Source organism: Simochromis diagramma, unplaced genomic scaffold (assembly GCF_900408965.1).
Source record: "Simochromis diagramma unplaced genomic scaffold, fSimDia1.1 OVJJ01000370.1, whole genome shotgun sequence".
In the NCBI taxonomy this organism is placed as follows: Eukaryota; Metazoa; Chordata; class Actinopteri; order Cichliformes; family Cichlidae; genus Simochromis; species Simochromis diagramma.
Window position 1 is genome coordinate 1,331,251 of NW_024387012.1, and position 23,444 is coordinate 1,354,694.

At 38.1% G+C, this 23,444-nt stretch overlaps 1 protein-coding gene and 2 long non-coding RNA genes across 4 annotated transcripts; all 3 read right to left on the reverse strand.

Moving 5' to 3' along the window:
* Window positions 1-586: 586 nt before the first annotated feature.
* On the reverse strand, window positions 587-3,157 carry LOC120739396 (cerebellin-4-like). The gene is made up of 3 exons (XM_040041151.1): window positions 2,133-3,157; window positions 1,332-1,463; window positions 587-1,058 (listed from the first exon to the last, which is right to left on the reverse strand). Exons 1-3 carry the CDS (start codon window positions 2,482-2,484, stop codon window positions 781-783), a joined length of 762 nt encoding a protein of 253 aa, XP_039897085.1. The 5' UTR covers window positions 2,485-3,157; the 3' UTR covers window positions 587-780.
* An 8,646-nt stretch (window positions 3,158-11,803) lies between these two features.
* Window positions 11,804-12,391, reverse strand: LOC120739389. The gene is made up of 3 exons (XR_005697195.1): window positions 12,345-12,391; window positions 12,105-12,218; window positions 11,804-11,961 (listed from the first exon to the last, which is right to left on the reverse strand). It is a non-coding gene; the product is annotated as an uncharacterized LOC120739389 (long non-coding RNA).
* A 9,279-nt stretch (window positions 12,392-21,670) lies between these two features.
* On the reverse strand, window positions 21,671-23,337 carry LOC120739387. 2 transcript variants are annotated; one of them, XR_005697193.1, is made up of 5 exons: window positions 23,319-23,337; window positions 23,070-23,180; window positions 22,778-22,917; window positions 22,670-22,696; window positions 21,671-22,541 (listed from the first exon to the last, which is right to left on the reverse strand). It is a non-coding gene; the product is annotated as an uncharacterized LOC120739387 (long non-coding RNA). The 2 variants fall into 2 exon arrangements; XR_005697192.1 differs by lacking the exon at window positions 23,319-23,337 and having other exon boundaries at window positions 23,070-23,194.
* Window positions 23,338-23,444: the final 107 nt, after the last annotated feature.

Sequence of the window (23,444 nt, forward strand, 5' to 3'; positions counted from 1 at the left end):
ACAAGGCTGGAACTTTTCATCTCCTTTTCATTTTATGCCCTAGACAGGTCATAACATGAATATAAAGATCCTCTGTTTTTCTTGTATTTCTGTTCTATGTTCACTAATTCATTCTGTGCTTATAATTCAAAGTTATATAATGTTGACAGGCTTGAAACAGAGGGACCTCCACATAGGTGTAAATACATGGCTCCTTTTGAGAAATGTGGCATTTTTTCAGGTATCGGTTTGTTGACGAATGCAGCTTAAATGCCCCAGTTTATCCTCCTCACTCCTAAAAATGCTTATAAGTTACTCCTATTTATTTGCACCCCAACAATTATTTAGTATACATTGTCAACACATAATTGTGAAGTAGGAATGGAGGTGATCCCTGTATGCTTCAAAAGTCATACATTATGGTACGTAAATTATTTACTTCAATTTTATTCATTGAGCTCACATTTTGATATTCACGATCAAGCAGAAAAAAAGCAAAACAACGTTGTTTATAAGGCAATAAACTTGAACACAGAGCTCATTCAAACTATCTTACTAAAGATTTTTTAAAACGCTATCAAAATGCAGTTAATAATAGGCAATGCAATGAAACTCAAATCAATTAAATTAACATGAACATACATTTTAAAATTATATCAAATTCAACAGTGATAATAAAATTAAAGCACAAAATTCTTAAGCACATTTGAATGTTACAGAAATTGGTTTGATTTGTGTGAAGCATCATATTTAAAAGAAGCTCTGGCCTGTCATCCTAAGCAGACATACATTTACTTTTTCTTACGTTTGCGTGACCAAAAAGCCACTAAAAGTTGTGTGGTCGTCTCCCCCAACATATGTGTTTGCAGCCATTCTCACATACACTTGGTCTCCTTGCTGCAGCTGCAGGAACACAGAGTTTCCTCCATTATCAGCTCCGTCGCTTTCTGTCTTATGATCAGCTGTAAAGACCGTCAACTCATTATTCTTGAAAATACGCAGATAATGTGGGTAGCTTCTTCCACCGTGATAGAAGATGGTAAAGTAATAAACACCTGCAACAGGTGCTGTAAAGACACCTGAAGAATAAAAGAGTGTTGGTCACATCAAAAAGAAAAGGAAAAAGTAAGGGAGATTTGATCATTACTTCTCATCCTTTAACTACATATAAATGTCAGATTTGTAAATTGCTGTTGAAATTTTTAATAATTAAGTTTAGTACATTTAATTTTACAATAACAATAAATATAATTTTCCAAAACTGAATTGCAAACATGTTTTCGTCTTGCACTTATATCTCTTTTACTTTGTGAAATAAAACAAATGAGCATACAGGAGGCTGTAAATCTTACCTGTGACTGGACTGTAGGCATTGCCAAAGTTTGTAATTACTTTCTTATAGTCTATAATTATGTCTGTGTTGAAGGGTCCGATGTGTGCATTGCCTCTTCCTGCTGTTGCACTGAATATTATTTTGGTTCTTTCTGTGAAAATCAAATCATAAGCATAAAATTGTTGTAAATGTAGGTTCCACACTGACTGATATTGTGACTTATCTGTAAGGACACACAGACGATCAGGTGTATCAAATTTCTTTGTATCAGCAGATAAATGTGACATTTAGCTTTTAATTTGGATAATTACTATGGTATTATTAATGAGCTTTCAGATAACATGGACATTATCCGGTCTTCAAAATGTCATTGTTTTAAGCTTTTCATCTTTAATTAGACAAACAGTGTAATTAATTTTGCATTCTAATATGACAATTTAGGGTGGTCCTACCAAATTTCCAGGTTGTTAGAGAGGCACAAACTCTTTGTTTTTTACTCAGTACACGATTTCCCGATACAGAATGTTTATACATTTTAATAAATCATTCCAGCTTTTTCCAATTTTTGTAAAAATAGAAACAAGGCGTGGCTCAAGATTCTTTTATTTTATTTTTTTTACAGCACTGAATTTCAGGGAGTTGATGCTCTATTGTCAGGTTTGAAAACATCAAATAAGAGCATCAACACCTTCCATCTTCCTTCCTATACTAATATTTTTGAAGATTGTTAACGTTGAGTCAAATTAATTGTGAGTATTCAGCCACAATGAAAAAATGCTTAACAGTTTAATCAATGAAATCTCACTTCATTTTGTTTTACCTTTGCTTTGCAGCTCCAAAATTTGGTTTTCGCTGTCTTTCAGCCTGGTTACAGCCTCCTTTAGGCAGATTTCAGTTTCCTTCAGTCTTGTTTCCATAGATTTCACTTTTTCTGTCATGGCCCCAAAGTCTTTCAGGAGGTTACACATGTCAGGATGGTATGGATTTGTTTCAGTGGTATTAGCACCACTGTGGGCCAAAGTCAAGCCACAAAACAAGAAAATAGATCGTAAAATGTTAAAATTCATTTTCCAAGTTGTTTCAGCACCACTCACTCTCCAGACTCTCTGATGATTATGATCAAACTGGCTGTTTTGATGTTGTTTAATAATAAACTGTTCTCTTGTCTGCATCTTTATATCTCTTATCTGTTTGTACCAGTTGGACTCTGCAAAGCACAATGGGGAAATTGTTTTTCTACTTCCTGACACAGAGGCTTGATTGGTGGACAGTTCAAGACCTTGAACATTGTTAGGTAGGCTGTAAAAGTAACGTTTATTTGAATGGCAGAAATGCCCTGCAGAGCACAAAAGCTATGACAGGGCTTTAAGTGGTGTTTAGGAACTTTTAATCACTATAAGGTTAATCTGCTTTTTGCAACACTACAGAATTCAGCAAATCTGGTCTACATAAAATATATCACATATTATCTTATTCTCACTCTTTGGGTAATCTAGGAAGGTCAGACTCAGTTTTAGATTTATTGTTTTATGAGGTTATTTGTGTTCCTTGGAGCTCAGTTCTGTGTTGTTTGTTGTTTTGTTCGGCTAATTTACATCATTAAGCCCTGCTCTCAAAAACTGGCAAGGGTGTAACTCTGTCTGTGAAACTGGATTTAAGAAGTAACTGTTATAGGTCCTGTGTCTTATTAAACACCATTAATTCTGTTATCAACCCTTCACCTACCCCACACTTACCAGTGTCTCCAGCCACCTGTGAAACCTTTTTACAGTTTCTTGTTAAAGATAAGATAAACCTTTATTAGTTCCACATGTGAGAAATGTGTTGTGTCACAGCAGAAAGTGGACAGTGCAGAGTTACAGTAGCAAAAAATTAAGAAAAACACTGGAATAGAACAAGAGAAAAAAGAATACCATATGTCACAACCCGGCTCAAAGGATGTGACAAGTAAGTGGGAGACCACACACAGGCTTTTAAATGCTGTCAGATATTTTAATGGAATAAAGTAAAGAAACTCAAGCACAGGTGAAATGATACAAGAGTCATAACTGAACATAACCAAATGAGCATAATGAGCCCCAGGTGAAGAGAGACAGAGGTTCAGTCAAGGTAGCTTTATAACTGGGACTGGCCTTCTCAGGTGTGCTGTATCTATAATTGGGTCAGCTCCACCAACCACATATCTGAAAGAGACAGTCAACAAGAAATCAAGGCCAGCCCACTGGCTGTCACACATGCTATATGCAACAGAATAAAATGCTACGTTGTTTTAAAAAAAAATGCACTTAGTGTTATTGCACATAATAATAATAATGGATTGGATTTATATAGCGCTTTTCAAGGCACCCAAAGCGCTTTACAATGCCACTATTCACTCACACACTGGTGGAGGTAAACTACGGTTGAAGCCACAGCTGCCCTGGGGCAGACTGAAAGAAGCGAGGCTGCCATATCGCGCCATCGGCCCCTCTGGCCAACACCAGTAGGCGGTAGGGTAAAGTGTTTCGCCCAAGGACACAACGACCAGGACAGAGAACCCGGGGATCGAACTGGCGACCTTCCGGTTACAGATACGCTTCCATGTGTAGATGTGTGTGTTTGGTCATCTGCAAAGTCTTTGTACTGGCAGCAGTAGGAAGGAAATACCTGCAGAGTCTCTGTGCCGCAGCCTGCCACTGAAGGTGCTGCTCAGTGCTGTCAGAGTCTCCTGCATGAGGTGGGAGATGTTGTCCAACAGGGATGACAGCTTAGCCACCATTCTCCTGTCACTCACCACCTCCACTGGGTGCAGAGGGCATCCTAGAACAGAGCTGGCCCTCTGAGCAGTGCTGATTTTCTAACACTGGAATATTTCTAACATTTTGAGTTATTTTCCAGTGTTAGAAAATCAGCACTGCTCAGTGTTAGTCTTTGTTAATCTTCAAAACTGACTAGGTTACTTTTAGACATATAACACTGTCAAAAGTGTTAATTTAACACTCAACAGTGTTGTATTTGACACTCAGAGGTGTGGACCCATATAGACACTCTCTAGTGTTAATTTAACACTGGAGATTTTGCTGTGTACGGTTCCCCTCTCTGCCCCCCGCCTAAGAAGCGTTATAGGAAGCAGGGCAAACAGAGTGGGTTTCGGGTTCGCTTTAAGGCTTACCTTAAAACATCAGCTGCAAATAATTCCCTCACCACCGCGGGGATTATGACTTCCATTCGCACAGGATCCATTATCCCTCAGGCTGCTCAGCCATCACTGGATCTGTCCGGTCGGTAAACAAGTTGAGGTTCAACTATTGGAGCTTGCTGGACCCCCAACGATTCTATGTGCTGTGATTTATCGACCACCTAAATAAAATAGGTCTTTTATTTGTGAATTTGCTGACTTCTTAGGTTCATTTTTATTAAGTTATGACCAAGCTCTTATTACTGGAGATTTTAACATATATTTGTTGTGCTGATGATCCTCTAGCCAAGGATTCCCTTGCCCTAATTGACTCTTTTAACCTTACACAGTGGGTCAGGGAACCAACTCATCTTAAAGGCCATACCTTGGATTTGGTCCTCTCATATGCTTTGGATATTTGTACTATGGACATTAATAATGCTGGTATTTCTGACCATTTTTTGGTCATGTTTGATGTTGAGCTATGTGCAATTTATTTAAATTCTAAAGGCTGTCATCGCCCTGTACGTATCATTAACTCTGAGACTGTGGCTAACTTCATTATGGCCTTTTTAAACTTTGCCTTTTTTTGATCCAGATTTCACTGATACTAACTGTTACACACCTCCCTTGGTTGATGATTTTGCCAACACTATGCTATCCACCTGTTGTTCCATCTTAGATACTGTGGCCCCTATAAAGATGAAACGTCCCAGAACTTCTCATGAACTATGGCTAAATGACACTATTACGTCGTGTCTGCCGTCAATCTGAAAGGAGGTGGAAAAAAGACAGGCTTCAAATATCCTATGACATTCTTTGTAGGAGCCGCTTTCTATACCAGAATTCCGCAAAGGCAGCTAAAGCAGCTTTCGTATCCTATTATTGAGACTAATAGCCACAACCCCCGAATGTTATTCAAAATTTTTAATTCAGTGATAAATCCCTGTCCGGAACCTTCGAGCTCGGCCTCTCAGGCTCTCTGTGAGCAATTTCTTAATCATTTTAGTGGAAAAGGTTTATTATTGAAGGCTTCACACTCTCACTCTCTTGTGTTGAACCCTGTTCTGGTTTTAGGATGTATGTCCACCTTTTCTCACTTTGAGCTGTTATCACTCCCCACTCTTAAGGGAATAATTGAATAATTGAGAAACTCAAATTCTGTGCATGATATCCTTCCATCCTGAATTATCAAGGAAGGTTTTGAGGAAATTGGGCCTTGCATCTTATTATTAATGAATTAATCATTGTTAGTGGGCTGTGTCCCAACTGCTTTTAAAGATGCGGTAGTACACCCCGTGCTTAAAAAAAGTAATTTCGATCAGAAAGACCCTGCCAATTATAGGCCAATCTCGAAACTTCCGTTTTTATCAAAAATTCTAGAGAAAGCCGTCTTTCTCCAAATACAGGCTTACTTAGTTGCAAATAATATTACTGACAAATACCAGTCTGGCTTTAAACCACACCATAGCACTGAAACGGCCCTGCTAAGGGTCTATAAGGATCTTCTTGTATTTGCTGACTCTGGTCGCCCTGCCGTTTTAGTTTTATTGGATCTGTCTTCAGCCTTTGACATGGTTGATCATAATATTCTCTTGAGGAAGCTAGAGCATGTTGTAGGCATCAAGGGTTCTGCCCTTAACTGGTTTAATTCTTACCTCACAGATGGATCCTTCTCTGTTATGATGGGTGGGGGTCTGTATTGGGCCCTTTATTATTCTCTTTGTATATGCTACCCTTGGGCTCTATATTTGAAAAATATAATATTTCTTATCACTTTCATTCAAATCTATTGTCAACTGACTGATGATTTGTCAGCATCGCTGAACTCTCTGTACGATTGCCTGAGAGAAGTTAAGATTGGCTGTGAGATAATTCTCTCATTTTAAATTAGGAAAAAAACTGAAGTTATGGTGTTCGACAGCCATATTCCTCGAGACCAGCTTGTTGCCTTGCTGGGACCCCTAGCTAACTCTCTCTCTGATTCTATGTGTAACCTGGGTGTCTATTTTGACAGCTTCTTTAAGCTCGATAAGCAAGTGTCATCTGTAGTTAAATCTGTTTTTATTCACTGCGCCAAATTTCTAAAGCTAAGCATTATATAGCACACAGGGACCTGGAAAAAACTTATTACTGGAGATTTTAACACGCTTTTGTAACCTCTAGGTTAGTTTATTGTAATTCTCTCCTGTGGTCTCCAAGCCTTCTCTCTTCGAAGGCTGCAACTCATTCAGAATGCTGCGGCTCGCCTTCTTTCTGGAGCTAGAAAATTTGACGCTTTTACTCCAGCTCTTGTTGATCTACACTGGTTACCAATCAAATATCACATTGAGTTTAAAATCTTGCTACTCACTTTTAAAATCCTGAATAACATTGCGCCCAGTTACCTCACTGACTTCCTCAATCTGTACACTCCTTGTCGTGCATTAAGATCATCAGGTCAATCACTCCTGGCCCAACCTAAGTTTAGACTGAAGACCAGAGGCGATTGTGCCTTTGCTTCAGCTGCACCCAACCTTTGGAATAGCCTCCCTGCTTCTATTCGAGCCTTGAACTCTATCCAATCATTTAAATCAAAATTGAAAGCATATCTATTTGACTTGGCTTTCATGACCAGTTAATACCCTTTTAAATCTTTTAAACTTTAGACTTTTAAATTGTTTACATTTTTTATTAAATTGTATTAAATTTATTATTTTATTATTAATTTTACTGCTATTTTTGTCTTCTTAGTGCATTTTGTATTTATCTAAATCTTCTGGTCTGTTAGTGCCTCTATCCTGTCTGTGCTAGTGCCTGATCTGTACCTTGTTATTGACTTATGTGGATTCTCCATATTGCTGTGAAGCACTTCGGTGTGCCTTCGAGTTTTAAATGTACTATATAAATAAAACTCTATTGTGTGTATTGTATTGAGATACATGTCCTTATGAATAGTAAGTCCTGTTTTCCTGGAGAGATCCAGTAGCTGTTGGCGAAGTTTAGATGAATACCATGGGGCAGTTTTGGGGGGAGCCAAGGTATCTAAGAGGTTGATTGTTCATTGTTATAGTGGGATACCAGGTCATATATGGAAGCTGAGGCATCAGTGATAGGTAAATTATTAATGCCATGGGAAAGGGGTGACTGATCAATGCCCCTAATATTTTTAAAAGTAATTGAGCAGTTTTGTTTATTTTTGTATAGTGGGAGACTAGCATTGAATAAAATTAATTTATGGTCTGAAAAAACACAGCACAATTCTTTGGGGTGACTACACATCCCTTCCCACTCCCCACCAAAAATGGTCCTTTGGTGTGTGTGGGAACGTTCATATATTGGTGTAAGCCAAAATTGTCCAGACAGGATATAAAATCTCTTGTGGATGAATTTGATGTGTTGCCCATATGGATGCTAAAATAGCCCAGCACTAGTATGTCTGGAGAAAAGAGTAGGATTTCAGCGAGAAAGTTATAAAAATCAGTTAAAATGTCAGAATTGTGTTCAGGTAAATCAGATTTTTGCAATAATTTTTATTTAGCAAATGTACTATACATAAAATATATCATATATTATTGTATTCTCACTCTTTTGGTAAGCTAGGGAGGTCCAACTCTGTTTTTGATTTTTTGTTTTGTTTTGTGAGGCTATTTATATGCCTTGTGCTCATTTTTATATATTTTTTTATTTTTATTTGTTGTTTTATCCTTGGCTGACACTGAGTTTAAAGGAGACATGAAACACTACACACATACAGTCTAATTTACGTCATGGAGCCCTGCTCTCGAAAACTGACATAGATGTAACTTAGCATAGCATAGCATCTTTATTTATAATGCACTTTACATCCAACAATGTTGACCAAAGTGCTACAAATATAAAACAGAGAGGAAACAGTTTAAATTACATATAAAATATCTTAAAATTAAAAATAATATAATTAATAAGAAAATATATTAAGAGACATCAACAAGTCCTGCTGTGCTAATAGCTAAGGTAAATAAATATGTTTTAAGACGTGATTTAAAAACAGATAAGGAAGGTGCCTGTCTAACATGTAAAGGCAACTCATTCCACAAATTTGGTGCTGCCACAGCAAACGACCGAGGGACCGCGAAGGTATGTATGGATGAAGAAGCTCAGAGAGGTACAGAGGTGCAGCATTGGACAAACATTTAAAAACAAATAAAAGCAGTTTAAAATGGATCCTAAAATGCACGGGCAGCCAATGAAGTGAATATAAAACTGGGGTGATATGCTCGTATCTACGAGTGCAAGTGAAAAGGCGTGCAGCAGCATTCTGGACTAGCTGCAGTCGAAAAACAGAAGATCGACTCACCCCAAAATAATGAGAATCACAGTAATCCAGCCGAACGGTTTACAAAAGCGTGGATTACTTAGACTGTGAAGCTGCATTTATGTGGTTGGTTGCAACTAATAGACTTAGATTAGTTTATGTTAGCTAACTAGTGACAGAATGGATAATGATAATTCACAGGAAAGTAAGGACAATAAAACTAAAAGTTTGTTTTAGGGGGGTCACTTTTGTGCTGCCCCTGGCTGCAACAATACGTTTTATGTTAAGAAACCAAGGATATTGTCAGAAGCTTTTTTTTTTTTTTTTATGCTATCCAGATGCATTTGAGTGCCCATAAAGCAGGGTTAAATGCCACTTTGTTTGCAGATTTGGTGGTAAGATACTTAATTAATTTACAAAGAAGCTGCCAGACAGCCAGACGTAATAGCAGAGGCTTAACCAAAGTGGAACAGGTTTCTGCCGTGCTCACTGATGGTGTAGAGCCTGATGTTGTTGTAGACCCACAGACAGATTTATCCCCTGAGGATCTTTGTTTTATCCTCCATATAAAAGATGTGCAGGTGCGCACTGAACAGCTGGTAGTATAAGCTATGCATCTCTGTGTCTTTCTTTTGTGGTAAATTAATAATAAACTGTGTGCTTAACTAACACCTTTTCTGTCTCTAATTAGTGTGAAGAACCTGCTACAGGATACAAAGAGGACTAGGTGAATGGGAACTGTTTGATAAGTATCACAGGTCAGAATGAAACTTATGTCTCAATGAACCTTTTTCTAGGAACATCTGTTCAACCAAGGCGTCTAAAAAAAAACTATTAAAAAAATAAGGTATGTGTTTGTGAAATAAATAAAAGTGCAATCTTGTTAATATGAACTGTGTTTATTGGGACACATTTCAACAAAATGATCATTTTTTTTCATCTTAACAAGAAATCAAATATAATGTAAATTAACAACAATAATAACTGATATTATATGTTCTTATTGCATCTTTAAAATCTACAGCTGCAAACTTATTTGTGGTAACATTATGGCAAAACAAAAATGCACAAGAAAAGTTCCTAAATGACAGTTTTATTCATTTCTGTGCATCGGATGTACAGAATATTACACACATCTATTAAATGGCATATAGTGACTGCTGAAGAGGCTTGAGAAGCAAAAGCACAAAATGAAATAAACAGTTAAACAGAAGGAGCTGGTTACAAAAAGGATCTGTAAAGCAGAACTACATAGAAAAGAAAACAGTTTGTTGATACAATAAGTGATGGGCAATCAGCAAAACAAACAAACAAGCAGAACTCGTAATCCATCCTTTGATCTACAATTATAACAAACACCATTTATAGTCAGAGCCATGGGAAAGGAGTGCTGAAGTGTGTGTGTGTGTGTGTGTGTGTGTGTGTGTGTGTGTGTGTGTGTGTGTGTGTGTGTGTGTGTGTGTGTGTGTGTGTGTGTATATACATGTTTAGACATCTTTGTGAGGACAGAAAATTGGCATGCTGCTGTACTTGTGGGGACCAACAGTTACTTAAGGGGTCAAAATACCCGTCCCCACGAGTGTGAAGGCATTTTTAAGGCTCAAAATGTGGTTTTAGTGTCACAGTTATGATTAGGTTATGGTTAGCTTTAGGCTGAGGGTTTGAATTAGGTATTAAATTTTCATGGTTAAGCGGCAAGGGATACATTATGCAAATGAGATGTCCTCACTAAGATAACTAAGAGTGAGAGTATGTGTTGTGTGTGTTTGTATGGCGGTGGAGAGTTGTACCCCAGCTGTACACAGCAGACAAGAATCAGCTGAGTCCAAATGTCACAGGCACACAGAGTTCAAGTATTCCAGTCTTGCAACTCTTAGGAAAGCAGTAAAGACATATGATGTTAGCCTGTTTGCACAAATTTAACTTAATATTTAAAGTCAACCTTCAGCATCAAGGCCCATGTTGCTTAGTTGGTAGAGCAGGTCATTTACTAATGACAAGGTTGGTGATTTGATCCCTGGCTCCTCTTAAACTGTGTGTCATAAATCCTGAGTCCTGAATTAACCCCCAGTCCCCAAGGCCTGTAGTAAGAAAGCAATCTGCTAAAAGTGAGTAGAAAGCACATAATATAACACACTTATATTATATCCTTAAGGATTACTAATGTATTCTGATCCATACATACACCAGTTCATGTACAACAAAGTCAAGTGCCCTGTTGCATCCAAAAGATTATGGTCAAATTACCTCTTAATGTTACCTTCATCTAGGTGCATGATTTTATTACTCCAAATTTGACAAGGTGCTCAGATAGCTCATGATAGGACTTGAATAATAGCTGATTTTGAAAAGTGCACCACCTCTAGCTATTGGTGATCAGCACGTAATAACATTTGATCATAATATGTCCTAATGTTTTTCTTAAAGAAATATCAAGGAGAGTGTCTAAAGTATTTGCACACCTTTATCTTTAGAAGGATTTTTGTCATTTCTGTCTTTTGTGAAGGAGGTGTTTCAACATACCGAGACCTGGTAATTTTTTTTCCCCCTGTTAATAATTTTCTGTTATTTCATTGTTCATATTGTTTCTATTTAATTTGCACTGCTTGTATGTATGACTCATGTTTTACATAAAAACCTGAGTCAGGAGATCTTCATTAATGCATGTTATAATGAAAAATGTTTAAATTTGGACAAGCAAATGCTCGATTTAGAGGTAAGAAAACTGTTTACACACAGAAAATAACTAAACTGTTACTGCACACCTGGACACATATATTGGCCTTACCAGTGATGCATTCACTGCACCAGATCCATGTGCATGTGATTACTACTGTTTTTGCACAGTAGAGATAATCAAAGGATCGCTGTTGTCTCTCATTTTGTGTCAGATGGGACTGAAATATGGGAGGATCTCACCACCGAACAAAACACTCAGTGAATGAGAAGATGTGAGACTGAGACGTCACATCGGTAAAAAGGACACCAAAATCTTCCTCGTAATCTACAAACACACCGACTTTCTGTGGTTTCCCTTTAAGTGAAAGGCTTCACAGGTATTGTCATTAGGGCTGAATATTTCTGGTCTCATAATGTACAATAACCCAGTAACCGCTGTCAGGATTGATCGAAAGTTTCCCCTTGCGGTTTGCGTAACGTCTCGTCACGCCCAGATCCCACCCAGTCTGGTTCCTGACCTCCACCTCCCAGTTTGCCCTGCCAGAGGACAATCTGTTCAGCCCCAGGACACTTCCAACACATCACAACCTTTGTGGAGAATCCGTATCTTCTCAACATCTTGCCAACATCAAACCTCTGTGGAGAATCCAGTATCTTTCAACATCTTGCCAACATCAAACCTCTGTGGAGCATCAGTATCGTTCAACGTCTTGCCAGCATCTCTCACTTGTTTCCCATCATCAGAAATTTTCAAGGCTTTGGTGTGCGGTTGTCGGGTCCAGCTTCACGTTCCACTGCAGTCAAAGGAATACAAGTGTTGTGTTGTTGTGTTTTTTGTTTTTTTTATGTGCATTCATGAAAATGTAGAAAAATCACCATGTTCTTCTATTTAAAAACTGTTTTCATTTAAACATAAATACCTGCAAATGTAGAAATCCTCTTGAATTCGTTGGAAGCAGAAATCTGAGATAAGATGCCGTATATCAAGTATAGATTTTAACACAAATCATGACAAATCAAAAGACTTACCGATGGTTGATAGTTTTATCCAGTTCGTCATGAAATTTGCTTCATCAGGGTTAAAGTTTGTAACTTTCAGTGTGCCGAGGGAGAGGTGAAGTGTCAACATGCTCAGTTATCCCATTAGATTCCTTCAGGACTCTTAGAGGAGAAATCTGTTTGTGTGTGTGCAGACACCATGAAATTTAATGATTTTTAGTGAAGCAAAACTGACAAAGAATAGAAATTAAATGTGTCCTCTTTTAAATATTTCATGCTCCAGTATTAAAAAGGACCAGACGATGGACTCAGGCCACTTGTGGCTCACCTCCAACTCTGGTTTTTGTTTGTCTCATCAATGACCTTTTTCGAGCACATCAATTTCTCTCTCAAGCTTCTGGAGGAGATCCTGACTGTCTTTTTCAACTTTCCATTTCCTAGAGGTGTCCACAAGACAGCCTATTTTATTAAAAATGTACTGCACCATAGCAACACAAAGGATCTCTGTGGTGATGTTAAGTTGTTCATCACTGATGAACTAAGAGACTAACTGTAACTTAACATCACAGGACCAACCTTTCATTCACAGGCTGACTGGCTGTCTGCCGAACACCCTCCACAATTTTTACTATGGTGGTGAAGAAATTGTTGACTTGCAGCCACTCTGCATCCAAACCAGCCTGAAAGCCGACAAACAGAGTGGAGGGCTTAGATCAAAAGAAAACAAACAAAGAAAACAAAAAAAAATAAAACCTATGTTAGTCTTTACCTTGCAGGCTAATTCTGATGATCTGACTTCAGCCATCTTGTGCTCTCTGATATGAATTTGCTGCTGGAAATCAGCTATCTTTTTTTCATGTTTAGCCTTGAAAGACAAAAAACACATATAATGCTTTCAAGTTATAATAAGTTAAAAAAAAAAAAAGGATGTCAGCTCTGTAGGTTTGCACCTAGAGTTATGCTCGGATTTGCAGGCAGGAGAGTTTTGTGTTTTTTCAGGTTTGCAAGCATTTAAAAGAGTTGGCATCTCATCAAACAAGTGTTAACAAGGGTATGTCACTGGACCCTGCAACTGTTAGCATCATGGTGGAGCTAGAAAAAGAGCCCAGTTATTAATCAACCTGGAGAACTGATTAATATTGGATGGAAAATGAAATCTCAGAAACAGCAGTTCCTCTAGTCGCCACTTGAGGCTCGCTCCTAAAGTGATTCAGTCCAAACAGACAGATTGTAGTGTTAAAATGCCTGGCTGAACAGCAACAAAAGACATGTTTACAACCAGGTACAAAACTGTAATAGTTGCCCCCTTCATAATAGTTTTACTGTCAATATATGGCTATATAACTAATCTATGTGAATATTATTAAAGGCCTAAAGTTAGGGATGTGGTGGCTTTGATTGAGCTGTATGCAAACACACAGCTGTAGCCGGTAGGTATCTCCAAGGCTTTATTTACAAGCTACAGTGTTTCTGTGTTAAAATTGCAGAACCTTTTGAAGTTGTTTGGCTTTCTTCTCTTCCTCCAAGGCTACCGCTACAAGATCAATTGCTGCTTGCTGAACTGCGGTCCCACGTCTCTCCAAGATATTTGCCGCCTATTAGATACAACAAGAGCAACAGAGCACAAGGGTCAAACTTGACCTTAAGCTCGAACAAAGAAAGTCATAGAAAAGGCAACCTTGGTGCTCATGCCCTCCAAGGCCTAATATATTGTAGTGAAGTTCTGTTCACCAAAATGAAATCTACTTGAGCTGTTATTGGTATTTACCATGACAGAAAATTTGAAAATGATATCTTGAAAACTAAGATCTTGCTAAGAAACAGACAGACAGACAAACAAATGAAACTCATTACATACTCTTTACCTTTGGAGGAAGAATGAAACTAATGTTTACATAGTTTTACTTTGAAGTCAGGAATGAATCTGAAGAAAGTAGACTAAAGGCCTGTTAAATTCTCAGCAAATGAACAAAATGATGTCTTTGGCCACTTTGTGCTCTTATGAGGAGCTTTATTTTGGCTTGATAAGGTACACTTCAGTATGAGTCCATTTTACATGCATCTGAATGGTGGTCATTAATAAATATGCAGTACCTGAAAAAGTTGACGAGCTCTGGAATTGTCAAAGTTAGCCAAAGTAGTTTGATGAGAGGATTGAGGAGTCTCAAAGACTGTAGAAAGAAGACAGGCCTTGCTCACTGTTTTGTGTCTCTTAACAGTTATAGATAGTTTTAATGTCATGTTGAAATAATTTTAAATAAATTGCTGGAATACATTAACTCTCATTGTAAACTGGGAAGATAACAGAAGTGTTAGTGAGGATTTTTCTCTTGGCCCACATCAGCACAAACTCGATACAATTAGTGCACTCACCAGAACAACGACAATTGGTGGAACCACAGCGGTAACACTGAACGTTCATGTTGAATAAGTTGGATGTCTGTAACAGAATATTGTCAACATATCTGTGAGTTGAAGCAAAGATAAGCAGGTCTATGATTTAATGAGGTTAATGTGGTTCATGTCTAATTTTCTTTTACAACATCCTTAACTCTATGTCTACCTCTACATAAATTCACCACACCTCTGCACAGCTCTGGTAAGCAGTTTTTCATTTGTTATTACCATTTCTTTTCATTTTAATAGCCCGGCTTAAAAACACACACATCACAAAACTTAAACTGAGAGCTTTATCTTTTTGATTTATTTATTTATTTTTTGTGACCATAGTGCTCATGCTACAGACTGCATATTGGCAGTGTTAGATCTTTCAGAAAAGTAAGTGTTGTTCCAAATTATTTGAAGTATTGAGCTTTTCCTAACATGAGGAACCAAACTCAAAAAGGGATACTACTGGTACAGTACCCCCAAAAGGTTGATTCTGTTCATCTGGACGTAACTACCTGGATGATTGAACATGCATCAACATACTGGTACCAGTAGTTTCATGGGTTTAATAAGGGTTTCAGGTTAAAAATAGCTTTTTCGGTGCAATGCTGTCATAGTTATTACACTGATGTCTTTATATCAAATATACATATCCACATGAGACAAACAAGATATTTATTTATTATTTTTCTAGCCAAATGACTCAGGAAGTTAAATGGAGAGTACTGTCTCAGTAAGATTACATTTTGACAGGTCAGCATCTCAGTGAAATGAAAGTTATTTTTTCAACATTGAACTGGGCTTAGAGGTGTCTTAAGACTGAACAATGTGCAACACGCTTGACCTAAAATGTCTGTGTACTGTGGGAGGAAATACCCAAGCAGGCACGGGGGGAACATGCAAGTGCCACACTATCCCCAGCCTGAATTCAAATCTAGGAGCATTATAAAGTACAACAACAGTACTATAGATCGATTTGTGTGTGTAACAGTCACTGTGGTTTCTAATCCTAACCAACTTGTGTAGGAGAAAAATGTATTTATGTGTGGTTATACTGTACATAATGTTTAATAAAAGATAAAGGTAGAAATAAATTGGGTCGTGTACATAACACAGGGATCTACATAAATTTCATTAGTTTTTATTGATGCTACAAGAATAAAAACATTTGTGTTATGGTTATATATAAACCATTTATAACCACATATTTATAAACTTAAACTTAAACTATAAATATAAAACTACCTTTTAGTGTTTGACCACACGCGATTATTGGAAAGTGACATGATCCTTTGCACAGCACAAACACTCACACCCTGAAATCTACTTTGGACTAGAAGGAGTTAAAATGAGTTTATAGGATTAGTGTTTGCATTTCAGGTTGGATTTGTTTATTCCTGCAATGGAAAGAAAAGCAGTCTAGTGGGAAAATATTGTTTCGTGTGTAGCTGAGCACACACCCTGCAACCTGCGGTATAACCATGACAGCTTCCTCATCCCTTATCCTTGTGCCTCGCTATAACGCCTTTCAATTGTGTTCTGTGTCCTGATTGGCTGTATACCACTGTCAATCAATACAGAATGCATAATGCTTGTCACATTTACATAATCTTTTCTACTTAGGTTCTAGAGTGTTTAAACAAGAGAGAAAAGTGTGAAAATATTCATGCCCGTCTGACAAAAGACCGGCATATTTAAGGTCTTTACAGCCCTAAAACATCTGTAATAATTGTTTTTGTTTTGTGTGTGTGTGTGTGTGTGTGTGTGTGTGTGTGTGTGTGTGTGTGTGTGTGTGTTTTTTAAAGCTATATACTTCGCGTATTTCGCCTATTGCAGGTTAACGGGTTGGATTTGCGGGTCATTAACAGGTTGGATTTGGTTATTCCTGTCATGGAAAGAAAAGCAGTGTAGTGAAAAGAAAAAGTTTCGTGTGTAGCTGAGCACACACCCTGCAACCTGCACTTCCCTTTGATAACAATGACAGCTTCCTTATCTTAAAACGATCCGCATATAAATAATTGGAGTTGTGTTGCATAAGTTGGTCTCTATAATTTTGTTTAGCTACTGTACACTACAATCTACCTGTTAACTATGAACTTTTTAGATTTTAATTCACACACAAGATGACTTCACAGCATCTACACAAAATGAAAAACATATAAAAAACACAATATTATACAAAGGCGTGATATTTTAATATGATCTGGTTTTCTTTCGCTCATACAGGCACGACAGTGAGTGGATTAGTTAGACTGTCAGGCTATTTTATCATGAAACCTTTCAAAAAGTTCAAAAAGTAACACCAGCAGCCTACCTGCTCTCCTCCGTATCTCGATGCTGTGCGATCATGTTGCTTTCTCGACACTCTGCTCCTCTCTGGTAAAGATTCAGCGGTTCCAGTTTCGTTTTTTCCAAATCATCCCGAAACCATCCGTTTAAAATTCAACTGTAAAGAGTTTGCGACACATCATTTGCGAAATACGCGGTTACTGGAAAACGTCATGGAAAGAAACAACAAACGCGAAAAAAATGGAACTGCGTTTATTAATTCTTTAAGAAAAACAAGAGAAAACAAACACAAACACAGCTGAGATCCTCCTGTGACTGTACATAGCTGGTCTGTCAGTAAATCGGATACTAACATCTTTTTTTATACTGTAGTGTAAAGGAGAAGGTGTTTACCATGTAAAAGCTCATGTACAACAAACAAAACAAATGACAAAAGATTTTCTCCTTCATTTCTGTGAAGCACAGCTGTATGAACACGTTTAGCGGTGTCTTTGAGTAGGCGGCCCTTGAGGATCGTTGAGGCTGTGTACTTTAAGGCTGCAGACCCTGAATTGGGAGACAGCCCCAGACATCCCCAACCTAGTGGGAGTAACCCCCCACAGATGGACAAAAGGACCCCCTGATGATCCTGTAATCGCCTGAGACAAGGTGTGAAACTGGGTGTGGGTCCCAATCAGCCAGAGTTTCGGGTGCGTTCATTGTGAAACCTTGGCCCCACCTTATCATGTGATTTCCTGAGGTCAGATGCCCAGGATGTGAGTGGGCGTTAAGGCGTCTGGGAAGGGATCTCAAAACTGGATTATAGATGGCAGAGAGTTGGTGTCGTAACCCACCGCCTCTGTTCAAAGATGGTCACTCACAGTGGACTAGATGCTTCTTTCACTCCTCTTTCAAAACCATCTGTCCTCTCTGTCCAAAATGTGAACATTGGCATCCTTGAAGAGTGTCCTTTATCCTTAAGATGCAGATGGACTGCTGAGTGTGTCCTGTGGAGGTGGCTCTTCTGTGTTGTGCCATGCGCTTGTGAAGTGGCTGTTTGGTCTCTCCAATGTAGAGGTCTGGGCATTCCTCGCTGCACTGTACAGCATACACCACATTGTTAAGTCTGTGTTTGGCGTTTTGTCTTTCGGGTGAACCAGTTTTTGTCTGAGCGTGTTGCGGGTCATGCCTGGAGAAAACCCTCCTGAGTTTTTCTGATACACCGGCTATATAGGGGATGACAATGTTGTTGCGTCTGTCTTTCTTATCCTCCCTCGCTGGTGTCTGATCTTCTTTTCTGTGCCTCTTTGCTGACTTAAAGTCACATTTTGGACAGAATCTAAATACCTATACTGTAAGTATCATGGGGATTTTATTTTGAAATCACTTAGGTCAAACATGATAATTTCCCAAAGGATTTTTTCCAATAAGAAACTGAGGATCCATCCTTTCAACATTTGAGCCGCACCTGTTTTCCTTCTGTTAGTCGGGTTGTCAACATCTGGGACTTATCTGTTGTCCATCAGTGTGTCTTGTGTGTATTTACAATGAAAATGTGGAACAATTGCCATTTCTTTCTATTTTAATACTGTTTTTTAATTTGACATACACACCTGCAAATATAGGAATCCTCTTGAATTCTGTGGAAGTAGAAATCTGAGTAAGATGCAGTATATCCAACAATGTTGACCAAAGTGCTACAAATATAAAACAGAGAGGAAACAGTTTAAATTACATATAAAATATCTTACATTAAAAATAATATAATTAATAAGAAAAATATATTAAGAGACATCAACAAGTCCTGCTGTGCTAATAGCCAAGGTAAATAAATATGTTTTAAGACGTGATTTAAAAACAGATAAGGAAGGTGCCTGTTCTAACATGTAAAGGCAAACTCATTCCACAAATTTGGTGCTGCCACAGCAAACGACCGAGGGACCGCGAATGTATGTATGGATGAAGAAGCTCAGAGAGGTACAGAGGTGCAGCATTGGACAAACATTTAAAAACAAATAAAAGCAGTTTAAAATGGATCCTAAAATGCACGGCAGCCAATGAAGTGAATATAAAACTGGGGGTGATATGCTCGTATCTACGAGTGCAAGTGAAAAGGCGTGCAGCAGCATTCTGGACTAGCTGCAGTCGAAAAAACAAAAGATCGACTCACCCCAAAATAATGAGAATCACAGTAATCCAGCCGAACGGTTACAAAAGCGTGGATTACTTAGACTGTGAAGCTGCATTTATGTGGTTGGTTGCAACTAATAGACTTAGATTAGGTTTATGTTAGCTAACTAGTGACAGAATGGATAATGATAATTCACAGGAAAGTAAGGACACTAAAACTAAAAGTTTGTTTTAGGGGGTCACTTTTGTGCTGCCCCAGGCTGCAACAATACGTTTTATAGTTAAGAAACCAAGGATATTGTCAGAAGGCTTTTTTTTTTTTTATGCTATCCAGATGCATTTGAGTGCCCATAAGCAGGGGTTAAATGCCACTTTGTTTGCAGATTTGGTGGTAAGATACTTAATTAATTTACAATGAAGCTGCCAGACAGCCAGATGTAATTAGCAGAGGCTTAACCAAAGTGGAACAGGTTTCTGCCGTGCTCACTGATGGTGTAGAGCCTGATGTTGTTGTAGACCCACAGACAGATTTATCCCCTGAGGATCTTTGTTTAATCCTCCATATAAAAGATGTGCAGGTGCGCACTGAACAGCTGGTAGTATAAGCTATGCATCTCTGTGTCTTTCTTTTGTGGTAAATTAATAATAAACTGTGTGCTTAACTAACACCTTTTCTGTCTCTAATTAGTGTGAAGAACCTGCTACAGGATACAAAGAGGACTAGGTGAATGGGAACTGTTTGATAAGTATCACAGGTCAGAATGAAACTTATGTCTCAATGAACCTTTTTCTAGGAACATCTGTTCAACCAAGGCGTCTAAAAGAACTATTAAAAAATAAGGTATGTGTTTGTGAAATAAATAAAAGTGCAATCTTGTTAATATGAACTGTGTTTTATTGGGACACATTTCAACAAAATGATCTTTTTTTTCATCTTAAAAATGAAATCAAATATAATGTAAATTAACAACAATAATAACTGATATTATATGTTCTTATTGCATCTTTAAAATCTACAGCTGCAAACTTATTTGTGGTAACATTATGGCAAAACAAAAATGCACAAGAAAAGTTCCTAAATGACAGTTTTAGTCATTTCTGTGCATTGGATGTACAGAATATTACACACATCTATTAAATGGCATATAGTGACTGCTGAAGAGGCTTGAGAAGCAAAAGCACAAAATGAAACAAACAGTTGAACAGAAGGAGCTGGTTACAAAAAGGATCTGTAAAGCAGAACTACATAGAAAAGAAAACAGTTTGTTGATACAATAAGTGATGGGCAATCAGCAAAACAAACAAACAAGCAGAACTCGTAATCCATCCTTGATCTACAAACACCATTTATAGTCAGAGCCATGGGAAGGGAGTGCTGAAGTGTGTCTGTGTATACATGTTTATGACATCTTTGTGAGGACAGAAAATTGGCATGCTGCTGTACTTGTGGGGACCAACAGTTACTTAAGGGGTCAAAATACCCGTCCCCCACGAGTGTGAAGGCATTTTAAGGCTCAAAATGTGGTTTTTAGTCTCACAGTTATGATTAGGTTATGGTTAGCTTTAGGCTGAGGGTTTGAATTAGGTATTAAATTTCATGTTTAAGCGGCAAGGGATACATTATGCAAATGAGATGTCCTCACTAAGATAACTAAGAGTGAGAGTATGTGTTTGTGTGTGTTTGTATGGCGGTGGAGAGTTGTACCCCAGCTGTACACAGCAGACAAGAATCAGCTGAGTCCAAATGTCACAAGGCACACAGAGTTCAAGTATTCCAGTCTTGCAACTCTTAGGAAAGCAGTAAAGACATATGATGTTAGCCTGTTTGCACAAATTTAACTTAATATTTTAAAGTCAACCTTCAGCATCAAGGCCCATGTTGCTTAGTTGGTAGAGCAGGTCATTTACTAATGACAGGTTGGTGATTTGATCCCTGGCTCCTCTTAAACTGTGTGTCATAAATCCTGAGTCCTGAATTAACCCCCAGTCCCCCAAGGCCTGTAGTAAGAAAGCAATCTGCTAAAAGTGAGTAGAAAGCACATAATATAACACACTTATATTATATCCTTAAGGATTACTAAAGTATTCTGATCCATACATACACCAGTTCATGTACAACAAAGTCAAGTGCCCTGTTGCATCCAAAAGATTATGGTCAAATTACCTCTTAATGTTACCTTCATCTAGGTGCATGATTTTATTACTCCAAATTTGACAAGGTGCTCAGATAGCTCATGATAGGACTTGAATAATAGCTGATTTTGAAAAGTGCACCACCTCTAGCTATTGGTGATCAGCACGTAATAACATTTGATCATAATGTCCTAATGTTTTTCTTAAAGAAATATCAAGGAGAGTGTCTAAACTATTTGCACACCTTTATCTTTAGAAGAGATTTTGTCATTTCTGTCTTTTGTGAAAGGAGGTGTTTCAACATACCGAGACCTGGTAATTTTTTTCCCCCCTGTTAATAATTTTCTGTTATTTCATTGTCATATTGTTTCTATTTAATTTGCACTGCTGTATGTATGACTCATGTTTTACATAAAAACCTGAGTCAGGAGATCTTCATTAATGCATGTTATAATGAAAAATGTTTAAATTTGGACAAGCAAATGCTCGATAGAGAGGTAAGAAAACTGTTTACACACAGAAAATAACTAAACTGTTACTGCACACCTGGACACATATATTGCTTACCAGTGATGCATTCACTGCAACCAGATCCAGTGCATGTGATTACTACTGTTTTTGCACAGTAGAGATAATCAAAGGATCGCTGTTTCTCTCATTTGTTTCAGATGTGGACTGAAATATGGGAGGATCTCACCACCGAACAAACACTCAGTGAATGAGAAGATGTGAGACTGAGACGTCACATCGTAAAAGGACACAAAATCTTCCTCGTAATCTACAAACACACCGACTTTCTGTGGTTTCCCTTTAAGTGAAAGCCTCACAGGTATTGTCATTAGGGCTGAATATTTCTGGTCTTCATAATGTACAATAACCCAGTAACCGCTGTCAGGATTGATCGAAAGTTTCCCCTTGCGGTTTGCGTAACGTCTCGTCACGCCCAGATCCCACCCAGTCTTGTTCCTGACCTCCACCTCCCAGTATGCCCTGCCAGAGGACAATCTGTTCAGCCCCAGGACACTTCCAAACACATCAAACCTTTGTGGAGAATCAGTATCTTTCAACATCTTGCCAACATCAAACCTCTGTGGAGAATCAGTATCGTTCAAACGTCTTGCCAGCATCTCTCACTTGTTTCCCATCATCAGAAATTTCAAGGCTTTGGTGTGCGGTTGTCGGGTCCAGCTTCACGTCCACTGCAGTCAAAGGAATACAAGTGTGTGTGTTGTTGTTTTTTGTTTTTTTTTATGTGCATTCATGAAAATGTAGAAAAATCACCATGTTCTTCTATTTTAAAAACTGTTTTTCATTTAAACATAAATACCTGCAAATGTAGAAATCCTCTTGAATTCTGTGGAAGCAGAAATCTGAGTAAGATGCCGTATATCAAGTATAGATTTTAACACAAATCATGACAAATCAAAAGACTTACCGATGGTTGATAGTTTATCCAGTTCGTCATGAATTTGCTTCATCATGGTTAAAGTGTAACTTTCAGTGTGCCGAGGGAGAGTGAAGTGTCAACATGCTCATTATCCCATTAGATTCCTTCAGGACTCTTAGAGGAGAAATCTGTTTGTGTGTGTGCAGACACCATGAAATTTAATGATTTTTAGTGAAGCAAAACTGACAAAGAATAGAAATTAAATGTGTCTCTTTTAAATGATTTCATGCTCCAGTATTAAAAAGACCAGACGATGGACCTTCAGGCACTTGTGGCTCACCTCCAACTCTGGGTGTTTGTTTGTCTCATCAATGACCTTTTCGAGCACATCAATTTTCTCTCTCAAGCTTCTGGAGGAGATCCTGACTGTCTTTTTTCAACTTTCCATTTCCTAGAGTGTCCACAAGACAGCTATTTTATTAAAAATGTACTGCACCATAGCAACACAAAGGATCTACCGTGGTGATGTTAAGCTGTCATCACTGATGAACTAAGAGACATAACTGTAACTTAACATCACAGGACCAACCTTTCATTCACAGGCTGACTGGCTGTCTGCCGAACACCCTCCACAATTTTTTACTATGGTGGTGAAGAAATTGTTGACTTGCAGCCACTCTGCATCCAACCAGCCTGAAAGCCGGACAAACAGAGT

Coding starts and splice junctions, on each gene's coding strand:
- LOC120739396 (XM_040041151.1), bottom strand. CDS start 2,484: ATGCAGACAAGAGAACAGTTTATTATTAAACAACATCAAAACAGCCAG. Junction 1,464..2,132: donor TTTGGAGCTGCAAAGCAAAG/GTAAAACAAAAT, acceptor TGATTTTCACAG/AAAGAACCAAAATAATATTC. Junction 1,059..1,331: donor TGCCTACAGTCCAGTCACAG/GTAAGATTTACA, acceptor TTTATTCTTCAG/GTGTCTTTACAGCACCTGTT.